This window comes from Lacerta agilis, chromosome 13 (assembly GCF_009819535.1).
Source record: "Lacerta agilis isolate rLacAgi1 chromosome 13, rLacAgi1.pri, whole genome shotgun sequence".
In the NCBI taxonomy this organism is placed as follows: Eukaryota; Metazoa; Chordata; class Lepidosauria; order Squamata; family Lacertidae; genus Lacerta; species Lacerta agilis.
The window spans coordinates 10,187,622-10,199,679 of NC_046324.1; the positions used below are offsets into that span (position 1 = coordinate 10,187,622).

The following is a 12,058-nucleotide window of genomic DNA, read 5'->3' on the forward strand; positions in this document are numbered from 1 at the left end:
GCCATTTGCTTTGATCTTGGGTCTCTCAGCCATGCTAGCCCTAGAGTTGACACCACAAGTCGGGAGGAACACCTTCTGCCCTGGCTGATACCAGCTGGAACATTTTCAGATGTGGCCGTGGACCCACTGCTCTGTTCTGCTGCTCCCTCACTGGAAATTAGTATTGCTCTGCTCTTGCCTCTTGCTCCTGTGGTACTGGCACTGACAGAAGCCCTTCTGTAGAAGGGGAACACTGTCCTTGGAAGCTTTTTCATGCAGAAATTAGTAGAACAGCAATCTGTCCAAGGGGCCCTTTCTACCTTCACTGCAGCAGCTCTAAGTTCCTCCACCATCACAGCTGTTCACCAACTCAGAGGTCTAGCAAAGGAATATTAGCTATGGTTAGAAGCCTTCCCCAGGATGCCATTTTAAAATAACTAAACCTTTGGATATATGGTTCAGTTATTAGTTTCACATTTGAACATAATCAACAACAATGGTAAAAAAGACAATGTCGAGCAGAAGGTAAAAGTATATCTCAATTCTCAGGAGGAGTCATTTGGAAGGCAATTTGAAAATGCACGTCTGTGAGTGAGAGAGAGAAAAACAAAAACAAAAACTTGTGGGATAAGCATCTTTTATTCACAAGTATTCAAGGTCAAGTTGACTCCCCCCCCCCCTGAAACATACTGTATTTAGAAGTGAGGGTACATTGAAACAGTAGCACAGTACAGTCGATTGATATCAAACTGATTCCAAGTGCACAAGGCCTTCTCTTCAAGGAACATACTGAATTCTTGCTCATTTGCTACTTTCCCTTGTAGGTTTGTGTGCAGTTTTCAGTTTACTCATACACTTTTATAGATGAAATAAATGCATCAATAATGCTCTCAATGCATCATGGAATTAAAATGCTAATGGGCATGGCTGTGCCTTTGGCCTTGGTGATCATTGCCTTATAAATGCCTGTGCAAGAGGAAACAGTGACTTCCCAGCTTAGTCATTTTGGTGGAAGACTTTGACCAATAAGCCATTGTCTGCCAGGTAAAATATTTACCGTGCAAGGTAAAATAGCTCTTTACCATGGTGAAAACTGCTCCCTGCTTGCTTCATAGCCCTTCCCTCCGCCCTCCCTCGATTGTACTTTGCCTTTCAAGGAGGTAACATCGAGAAATCACAGACTTCTGTGTTTACTAAGCATTGTCTTCAGGAAGAACACCTTAAGAAGAAAAAAAAGCTGCTCGCCTACAGATTACATTGAGACCTTTCACTTGGTTAAGCGTTAGTAGGGAGTGGCTAAGTTCTAATTGTTGCCTTCTCTTTGCCATATTAAATATAGTCTTGAAGCATAGTCCATTTATTAAGAACTCTGGGAGACTCACTCAGATTCTGATATCTTGTTTAAGTGATGACTTCTTGTGGTACTGAAAAGGTAGCTAATCTTTTTCTACCTCAATGCATATTCGGAAGCAGATGGTAAAGTACATTTTCTGTTGGCTCCTCTCTTAATCTTATGTTTTCTTATTATATTTTGTTCTTACTGTGTTAACTATCCTGTGTGTACAAACTTGTATTGGTCTATGACCATTATCTATCTGAGGAATAGGCACTGATCAGTGTGTTTTAGATGTTCACTTCCTGAACTGCACAGCGTACAGCCCCGTTCTCGTGTAAAATTAAGCCAAGCCATGGCTTAGCGTGAACGAGGAAATGTGCAGCTTCCTGGAGTGAAGATCACAGCTGCTGTGCTCCTTCTGTGGTTCTGCTGGTGCTGTGCCACCCAGGGCTAATCCATGGTTTGGCTTAAGTGTTAGTACCTGAACCTGGGCTTGTAGTTTGTCTCACTCCCAACCAAGGTTTGTTTTTGAACCCACATGTTTGCTTCTTAGTGCTAAGCCATGGTTGGCTTAGCACTGAATGTTGAACTGGATCCAGGTATGAAGGCAAGATGTTGAAGAAAATTTTAAAACGCAAAGCACTGTGATGTACTGGTGTCATGTGGACCGCCTTTGGCAGTTTTCTAATGGCTTTGTCATTATGCTGTGAATTGACACAAGAATGAAAGATGGAGGAAAGTTTCTAGTTGTTCAACATGCCAGAATTTGCTTTGGGGAAAGTTTGTCGAGGGGGTTCTTTTAGCATACATTTTGAAAAAGAAACTTCTGATTTCCAATATTTCCTTAAACGGAGTCTAACAGATGTACAGCCCAATCCTATTCATGCTTACTCAGAAGTGTCCCATTGATCTTAGTGGTGTTTACTCCCAAGTAAGTGTGCATAGTATTGTAGCTTTAGAGTATAGATAAAAAACCCTTTTGCTCCTTTATCCCTGTTGAGATCTCACCCTTTTATACTGTTTCAACCTTTTAAGGCATAAACACACATTTCATGTAGAATGTAAACACTTACTCTGGTTGTCCACTCGCTGGTTGTATGCGCATGACACGAGGAGAGGAGATTGCCCAAGAGTTGTTGCTTTCAGTCTGTATTTAGTATCTTGCTTTTGTGAGGGGTGGGGGTACCTGTAGCTTGTTAGAAGTGAGCTGTGGCGCCTCCTTACCTGGTATGTGCTTTAATGGAAGCAGAGACCAGAAAGGGAAGAGAAAGAAGACACGGAAGTGCTTATAGGACAACCAACAATAGTTTTGCCGAGAGGAGGAAGGTTGTGATACCAGCAGTAGGTGAACTTACCTGAATGTCCAAAGTAACACCTGAACATAGAGCAAAGTCATGTGCAATTTGTATATGTTTTGCTAGTTTTCACTGATGACAATAGATGGTTCACTTCTTATTTTAGACAGACATACCTTCCAGACTGGTTGCAGTGCGCCTAAATAGAGCTTTGGAAGAGTAGAGGGAGTCCAAAGATCTTCAGCACAAACATGTTTTGATCCTGGGTTGCATGTCTTCACACATCGTGAGAAAGCTTCTATTCTCATGGTGAAGGACCCCTTAGAAGGGGGATTTATTTGCTTGACTACAACCGGGAATCCTGCCATTTTGGGTGTGCAATGCAGCCTGAAACATCTAATGTCCCATAACTGTAGAAAGAATCATAAGTCTAATAACTTAATTTGAAAAGTATGCACTTACTCCTTTGAGAATACACCCTGTAAATGAGCTAGACAGCCAACATACTGTGAAATGAATGGGCAGATAATACTCCAGAATTCAGTATCAATCCTATTGTCTAAAACTGAGAGGTTCTGTGACAAATAGCAATCAATCAATCAATCAATCAATCAATCTCCATTTCTTGATGTAGTGGGCCAGATGGATAACATTTCACCTGGACAAATAATTGATGAGCCAATCCATCCTGTCAATATTCCAAGGAAAGAAAAGGACTTCCAGGGGATGTTAGAATATAAAAAGGAAGATGAGCCAAAGCTTGTCAAGAACCTGATTTTAGGTAAGAATCCTTTCTGTTTATGAAATGAACCAGTCTTTTTGCCTATGAATGTGGAGTGTTTCTTGCAACTGGTCCAGTTTATCTAACGTTGGAGAAAAGAAAACAATCCCCATTCACCAAGAAAGTCCAGCTCTTCATATCAGTTGCATTACATATCCCCTTGTTTCCTTTTGTAACTTCACATTATTCTGTTCTGTTCCGGGCACAGATAATTCTTAACAGAAAACTGGAAGAGGAAACATAACTTTGAAATCAAATAAAAAGTATTAGTATTAACTGGTCCCAGAACAATTCTGGTAAATTGGAGAGCTGCAGTTTTACCAGGCCATGTAAAACGCAGCGAAGCTGTCTATGAATTTACGTGTGCATACTTTTGTGTTCTTATTCAGATCTGAAGCCAAGAGGTGTGGCAGTCAACCTCATTCCAGGATTGCCAGCATACATTTTGTTCATGTGTGTCCGCCATGCTGACTATCTTAATGATGACCAAAAAGTGAGGTCCTTGCTGACTTCGACCATTAATGGCATCAAAAAAATCTTAAAGGTATGTTTGTTATTTAATGACAATGTCAATGTGGAGAGCTGACACTTAGTGTTGCACAGCAAATGATATGGGGACAAGAAAAAAAAATAGCAGTTTTGTTTCCATACCTTATAAACATAGCAATTAAAGGAGTTAACTGTGAGCATGTTTTCTTCTAATTGTCTTTTCACGCACGCTGTATTTATTTCTTCATTTGTTTTCAGAAAAGAGGTGATGACTTTGAAACAGTTTCCTTCTGGCTGTCTAACACATGCCGATTTTTGCACTGCTTGAAGCAGTACAGTGGTGAAGAGGCAAGTCTTGTTTTTAACTTTTACTTTTGACTTTGCATGTACAAAATGGGTTGAAAGCATTAGATGTGCCTGTTCAAGGTGAAAGCATGGCCTCTATTTGTAAGCCACAGCCAGAGAGTATTGACAAGAGCAAGAGTTGTATCTATTCTTGGCAGTGGTGTAGTGGTAAAATTTTGATGTGCAGAAGCTAATCACGACAGTCCCCAGAGCCACACCCCAAAGACTCCATAGCTACACCCCCAAGGAAAGTTTTTTAAAAAAATGCCTGAACTTGTAAAGGGTTAGCATGCTGGACTTGGGCTGGGGAGACTTGCGTTCACATCCTTGATCACCATGAGGTTCATCTTGGATCAGTCTCATTCCAGCTTACATAACAATGTCCCACACCCAACACCCCCAGGCTTACAGTACTGGCAAATAGCACTCCTGCAAATTACATCATTGCCCCCTGCTCTGAAAAAAGTACTGAGCCTCTGCTCCTTTGGAAGACATTTGATGGCAAGGTTGGTAGGCAAGAGGGACCTGAACTCGTTGACTGTTTTTGAAACATGCTGCCCATCCAGAGTGTTTTGGATAACGTAATGGAAACACATAAATACAAACTGCAACCTATGTAAACCATTGTCTTCTACAAATCCAGGGTTTTATGAAGCACAACACACCTCGTCAGAATGAACATTGCCTCACTAACTTTGACCTTGCTGAATACAGACAAGTGCTGAGTGACTTGGCCATTCAGATCTACCAGCAGCTTGTCAGAGTGTTGGAGAATATTCTGCAGCCAATGATTGGTAAGGCAAAATGAAGAGTGGGGAAAATAGAAACCCGTGGTTTCCTTTTCTAATTAACTAGACATCTCTGCCATTTACTCCTATGACTCTGATTTCCACTGTTAAAAGAAGAGCTTTTATTTCTAAGAGAGATGACATTATATATACTTTTTTCATTATAAACAGCAGTCAAAGCTTACTAAAAGAAGTCTGATTTACCTGTACAAGTGAAGATCAGAATGGGGAATTAGACAGTTGGGGGATTAGACAAATTTATAGAAGATAAGGTTGTGAATCCCAACGGCTATATACTACCTCAGGATCAGAGGCCATATGCCTTTGAATACCAGTTGCTGGAGAACAACAGTGAGAGAATACTATTGCTCTCAAATCTTGCCTGTGGGCTTCTTGAGGGCAATCTCGGTGATGATGTTGGGGGAAACCTGGACATTGGTTCGGGGATATTTTAATATGCATGCTGAAGTTGCCTTGATGGGTCCAGCAAAGGATTTCATGGCTGCCATGACAGTTCATAACAGCTGCTGGAGCACATCATTGGCCCAACACACATGGCAGGACATACCAATGACATGGCCTTTTCAACTGACTGGTTGGGACACCACTCCATTGTCATGGTCCACGCCACTTCCTGTCAATCACCTGGCATCACGATGGTGTCAGGTGATACTGTCCTTTGAAGTATTGCTTGTTGGGAACTTTAAAATGTGGCAAAGCAAAGTTGGGAACTTTAAAATGTGTTGCAAAGGCTTTCACACAGTTACTCCAAACTACAGTGGTACCTCTGGTTAAGAACTTAATTCATTCTGGAGGTCCGTTCTTAACCTGAAACTGTTCTTAACCTGAGGTACCACTTTAGCTACTGGGGCCTCCCACTACCGCTGCGCCGCTGGAGCACGATTTCTGTTCTCATCCTGAAGCAAAGTTCTTAATCCAAGGTACTATTTCTGGGTTAGCGGGGTCTGTAACCTGAAGCGTCTGTAACCTGAGGTACCACTGTACCCTGCTCCTGTTTGAGCCTCCAAAAATGGGGGGGGGGGGATTCGACAGAAGTGCTGGGCTGCTTGAACTGAACAGGAATTAATCACCACTCTGATGATTGGGAGTTAAATCCTGGTGTCTTGGCTGCACAAGACTGTTCCCTGTTTGTGTTTTAACCCTGTCTTCCCACCTATCACTGATGGGTGGGTGGGCGTGATTTGGGGAAGTGTCCTCATGGGCCACATTGTTTTAATTCTATAGATTGTTCAATTACTTTTAACCATAACCTTTTATATGTTCTAGTTACAGGTAGGTAGCAGTGTTGGTCTGCTGTAGTTGAAACAATTTTTTTAAAAAAAATCCTTCCGGTAGCACCTTAGAGACCAACTAAGTTTGTTATTGGTATGAGCTTTCGTGTGCATGCACACTTCTTCAGATACACTGAAACAGAAGTCACCAGACCCTTATATATAGTGAGAGGGTGGGGAGGGGTATGACTCAGAAGGGTGGTGGGAATGGGTGATTGACTGATAGGTGTGGTAAACCTATTGACAACTGTTAATGGCTGCAATTGGTCTTACAGGAAAAAGCAAGGGGTGAGATGGCTAAAAATAGCTTTATCATGTATAACGATATAAGAATCTAATGTCTCTATTCAGACCAGGTCCCTCCATGGTTTTAAGTCTGGTAATAAGTTGCAATTCAGCAACTTTTCCTTTTATATGTTTTTAGCGATATGTGTTTTATTTGTATTTGTTTTAATGTTGTGAGCCATGTTGAGTCTTGATTCTGGGAGAAAGGATATAAATAAATATCACCATCTTCTTGTCAATCAGTTTCAGGAATGTTGGAGCATGAAACTATCCAAGGGGTGTCGGGGGTGAAACCAACTGGTCTCCGAAAGAGAACCTCCAGCATTGCTGACGAAGGGACGTACACGCTGGACTCTATCATCCGACAGCTGAATACCTTCCACTCAATCATGTGTCAGCATGGAATGGATCCAGAGCTGATCAAACAGGTAGTCAAGCAGATGTTCTACATCATTGGAGCAGTGACACTCAATAACCTCCTCCTGCGGAAAGATATGTGCTCCTGGAGCAAAGGGATGCAGATAAGGTGAGGATATCTTCTGAAATGTTTTCAGCTCTTTTGGCTATACTTGCTGGGCATAATAGTGAATTCTTCCCGAACCAGCTGGTTGATTTTAAGGCTATTTTTAGACTTGGAAATTCACTACATTAAAGAGTATTATTCTTGACAAGTTCACGTACTTGCCAAACTGGTGATTTTCCTAAAAGCAATGAGGTAGCAGGTTTGTACACCCTCTGTGCACAGTGTCATATTACTTGAGTTATACCCTTGTTTCGTGTGCTCCTTCCTCCCAGCCCCATCTTCCTCCCAGCCCCATCTTCTTGAGGGTTAAGGATTGCCAGAACTGACCTTATGGTCTGGGTCACAAATGATGGCATACTGGGAGGAGGCAAGCGGCGAGCATGTTTTCTAAACGTATGCGTACATTGGGGTAATGTAGGTCAAATCAATTGCAGAAAAAGGGTTTCTTCACCATTTCCCTACTAGGCTTATTTTTGGTTTTGAAAGTGGCTGGATGATAAGCAGGAAAGTTTTTAGGAGTGGTGGTGGAGCGGGCTGCAGTGCACAATGAAGGGAGGATTAAGTCTGTAATAAAATTTTTTTTTAAAAAAAAGGAGGATTAAGTCTGAATGTCGAAGAGAACCCCACATTACAAAGGAAAGGGGGAGTACCTTATAATGTGATGTTCTGTCCTGAGTAAATGGAATTCTTGGTGGGCGTAATGGTGGAATTATTTTTCTGCAAGCAAGGATTCAGGGACTAGCTCGGTCGTGTTTTATGGGTTAAGAAACTATATGCATCACTCTGTTGTGAGCTTGATGTGCAGCCCCGTGTTTGGTATGACACAGCTGCTAAATTTAATTTTCATAGGGCAGATACTTATTTGCCAACTTTGGGCATTGGGATTCCTTAAAGGGGGGGTTATTTTTTATTGATGAATTTCTTATTGATGAATGGTAAAAACAAAATTCTGCGCTTTGTTTTTTAAAAAAGCAAGTAAAGAACTAGGTAAAGTGCTGGAGCTTTTGGATTTACATTCCTACTTAGTAAGAATTTTGCTTTCTAAAGGTGCATAATTTCTTGAACATGGTGCATAATTTCTTGAACTGTGTTAGGGAGGAGCAGCAGGAGCTGCAGTCAGAAAAGAAGTTTGTTAAATAATTTACAGAATATTGTGTGAAGGGAAATAATAAAGCAATAATGCATTTATAAAAGTTTCCACCCACCATTTGTTCAGGCTGACTGAAAACCTTAAACACTGTGGTTTTTAATGTGTGCATGTGTTAAACTTACAGGTACAATGTAAGTCAGCTTGAAGAATGGCTTCGTGACAAAAATCTGATGAATAGTGGGGCTAAAGAAACTCTGGAGCCTCTCATCCAAGCAGCGCAGTTGTTGCAGGTGAAAAAGAAAACGGATGAGGATGCCGAGGCCATTTGTTCCATGTGTAATGCCTTAACTACTGCACAGGTAAGCCAGCCTTTCTTACATTATAACCTGAATTACGTCATCGTGGTGCTTGGACTGTGTGTCCATTCACCACATTGGCAATTTTTGTTGAAATACTGTCTTTGATAAAATGCTAACTTCAGAAGTTGTGAAATATGAAAACGGAACTCTGAAAAGGGAGCAAGCACTGCAAAACCTACATGCCAAATGCAGATTTCTGTACGAGCAGCCATTACAAAAATAAAATAAGTTTCGCCTTGCATTTTGGTTTTGTTTACAGGAGAATAAGGCATTTTGCTAGAAGCAAAGTTCCAGGGTTTTATTATAGTTCAAGTATAGAATTTGGTTCTGATTTTGTTATGGTGCTTGGGTGTGGTATTCTAATATATTCTCAAATACATGCATTCCAACATTGCTCCTTATTGCAGCACAAGGTGATTTTCTTGAAGAATTATAAAGGTGTAAGACTTAAGCCAGCAAAGTAATTTAATTGGTCTGTATCTGAGAGGTTTTGAGAGGTATGATTTAAAATGCTGGTCTTCAGCTGATAAGCCAGGACTCACTACTGCTTTGAGGTGGCTGCAACACCAGCCCTCCCACCATACAAATATATGGTTAAATAATTAAGAAACACGGGTCCAAATGCCTGTTTGAGTTAAAAGCTGGCCCTGCTTCTGAAAAAGTTGAAGATTACTGATTCAACAGGGTTAAATGAAAAGCAAGTGCCTGTAAGTTATCAAATCTGTTTTTCTTACAGATTGTGAAAGTTTTGAACTTGTATACTCCAGTTAATGAGTTTGAAGAAAGAGTGTCTGTGTCCTTTATCCGGACAATACAGGTAAACTTTTTTTTTTTTACTTTTCTCCTTTTTGCTTGTGCTAATGAAAGAAAAGGAAATATCACAGGTAGTGCAGTGGTGGTGCAAAGCAGGCCAAAGAGGAGGAAAAGGAGCACCCAGGTAGTTTCTGCCAGTGAGGCGCAAGCATCCCAGGCAGGGGATCATCTTTCTTCCAGCTTCCAGCTGGCAATGAGGTGGTGAAAAGAGCATGCCTCATTTGATAGAAATTTGGGGAGAGTGGTTCATAGGGGGAAATTCTGAAAATATCTGAAACACTGTTTCTTGGGTGCTAAAATCATTGGAGGGGTCCCTCTTGGTGGTCCCACCACCCTCAGAAGCTCCTATGGCAGCCCCCAGGTTTTGGAACTTCCCATAGAATTGTGTCAAGTACCTTCACCATACATTTTTTGTGATATGCTGAGCACACACGTCTTTACCTTGGCCTTTGACATTCGAGATATAAGACTACTTTTTAATCCAGGAAAATCTTCTCAAAAGTTGGGGGTCGTCTTATACACCGGGTGGAGAACCTGCGGTCGAGTATATCTCAAACTCTATATTTTAACTGGAAAAGTTGGAGGTCGTCTTATACGCCCAGTCGTCTTATATATTTTTAGAACCCACCCTAATCTGGTGATTGCATTTTGCTTTAACCTGTTTGTAATGTTGAATTTTAAATTGTTGTGTCCCATCCTGGGATTTTAGGGTGAAGGGGGGTATCAAATCATCACAACAACAACAATAATAATACAGGAAATAAATTTAAATACTAACGTAATGCATTCTTATTTTTGCAGCTCCGTATGCGAGACAAGAAAGACTCTCCCCAACTGCTAATGGATGCTAAGCATATTTTTCCTGTTACTTTCCCGTTTAACCCATCATCTCTTGCATTAGAAACCATCCAGATCCCAGCAAGTTTGGGCCTAGGATTCATCTGCCGTGTCTGAAGCAAGTGTACAGTTCGCTTTTGATCATGAGTGTGCTTACCTGTAATCTTAAAACAGCGAAGACACTGAAAAGCCATGGCTGGGGTGGGGAATGGAAGAAAGCTGGGGGAAATATTGTAGATGCCCTGAAAAGCATTGCAGAAAGCTGGAATGCTGCGTAACTGTCTCAAGCTGAAGGCTAACGGAGACATGAACATTTGTATAAATTCACTACTCTCATGCTGAGGTCAATAAAAAGTTTTCAGAATTAGAAATTTTTCAGTACGGATCATTCCCTACTCCCCTACCCCTACCCCGTTAGTCACAAGCTGTCTTTTATATTTGAGTTTGGTGCTGGAGACATTCTGAGGAACAAAGCTTTTCTATTCCCTTTCCTCTGAGATCAAAAGCTTACCGTTCTGCTGCTGGTGGGCAAGGCAAAACTTCTATTGTACTTGGGACCACCTGAAGAGCAGTTTTCCCCAATTTAGCAAGGCTGAGGAACAGAATATGCACCACTTAAGTTTGAAGCGGCCACCAATTGCAGCTCCCTGCTACACACACCTGATGTAATAAGGTGATAATGTGATGGTGTCAGTGTCAGTACCCTCAATCTGTCTCTTTCTGATTCTCATTGAGTTAGAGAAGGTCCCTTCCCACCAGGACTCTCTGGGAGCGGTGGTTGTGGCTCCGGTGCAGCCACGGCAGGGTTGGTCTCCCTTCCTCAGCCTTTGGTGTGGTGGGAGGGGGCGCTCCAGGCTGCTCTCTCTGTACCAGCAGCCAGACACTCACTAGAGGGGCTCAGTTTTTAGCAAGCTGGGTGTGTGGCTGGGGAGTGGACCTGAGGGAGAACTTCTCCTTGGTCCACTCCCTAGCTTTGAAAGCTGATAAAGAAGATATAGCTGAGAGGCCATTTTAACTCCTTATAACTTACTGTAATTAAGTCATAGATTTGCTCATAGACAGGGACCAGAGAGGACAGAAGAGTCCATTTTAAAGGTGTGATTTTTAGTGAAGTATATAAGCATTTAGGGATATCTGCTATCTTTTTAAAACATGTTAGAGACTGGAAAGTGTAATGCAAAAGGGCAGTAGAAAACAGAATATACCAGGCATTTGGTCTGTGCAAACCCATTGTCGTGAAGAGTAGTTGCGGTCTCTTCAATGGGGCATGCACAGTAGACATTCGTAGTAGATTGCACTCCAGAAGATAATCTATCAAAATTATTCCTTATTTATGTCAGTGTGACATAAATGATGCGAAGTATCAAAAAAGTCTTTTGGCTTACCGTATGGTACAACATAGCTGTTCATTAGTTAGTACTGTTTCAAAACATATCCAAGTGCTGCTGTGTGCTGTGTTCTTATAAATGTACAGTAATAATCTTTAGGCAAGAGAAATAAGGATTAAAAAACAACAACAACTTTAATAGTCCAGTCTTTTAACAAGATTTATGTAAGAAGTAAGGAATATCGCTGGTAATAGGAAATGGTAACTAAGCACAAACAACAAACTGGAAGATGCATAGTAATTGTATTTCAAATGTTTACTTAAAAGTATTGAAGACCCTGAGTTCAATGAACAAAACCCAAACATATTATATTTTTAGTATTTATTTATCATTCTGGTGTATGTTAGCTTCACACCTTGGTTTTTTTTTAGTTGCCAGCTTAATGACAGTATGTATGCTTTAATATTATCCGTTTTGGAGTTGTTGTTTAAGATATTTAAGATGACTCTCAACATAGC

At 41.1% G+C, this 12,058-nt stretch overlaps 1 protein-coding gene across 5 annotated transcripts in view; it reads left to right on the top strand.

Annotated features, from left to right (window-relative positions):
- Positions 1-11,808, top strand: part of MYO5A (myosin VA) — a 112,853-nt gene extending 101,045 nt beyond the window's left edge. For 3 of the 5 annotated variants that reach the window (XM_033167224.1, XM_033167225.1, XM_033167223.1), the window contains 8 exons: positions 3,245-3,391; positions 3,781-3,935; positions 4,139-4,228; positions 4,869-5,019; positions 6,834-7,116; positions 8,388-8,562; positions 9,299-9,379; positions 10,177-10,329. In XM_033167224.1, coding sequence (XP_033023115.1) covers positions 3,245-3,391; positions 3,781-3,935; positions 4,139-4,228; positions 4,869-5,019; positions 6,834-7,116; positions 8,388-8,562; positions 9,299-9,379; positions 10,177-10,329 — 1,235 coding nt within the window. Of the gene's footprint in view, positions 1-3,244; positions 3,392-3,780; positions 3,936-4,138; positions 4,229-4,868; positions 5,020-6,833; positions 7,117-8,387; positions 8,563-9,298; positions 9,380-10,176 lie in introns of all 5 variants that reach the window. The other 2 variants (XM_033167222.1, XM_033167226.1) reach the window with 1 other exon arrangement.
- Positions 11,809-12,058: the final 250 nt, after the last annotated feature.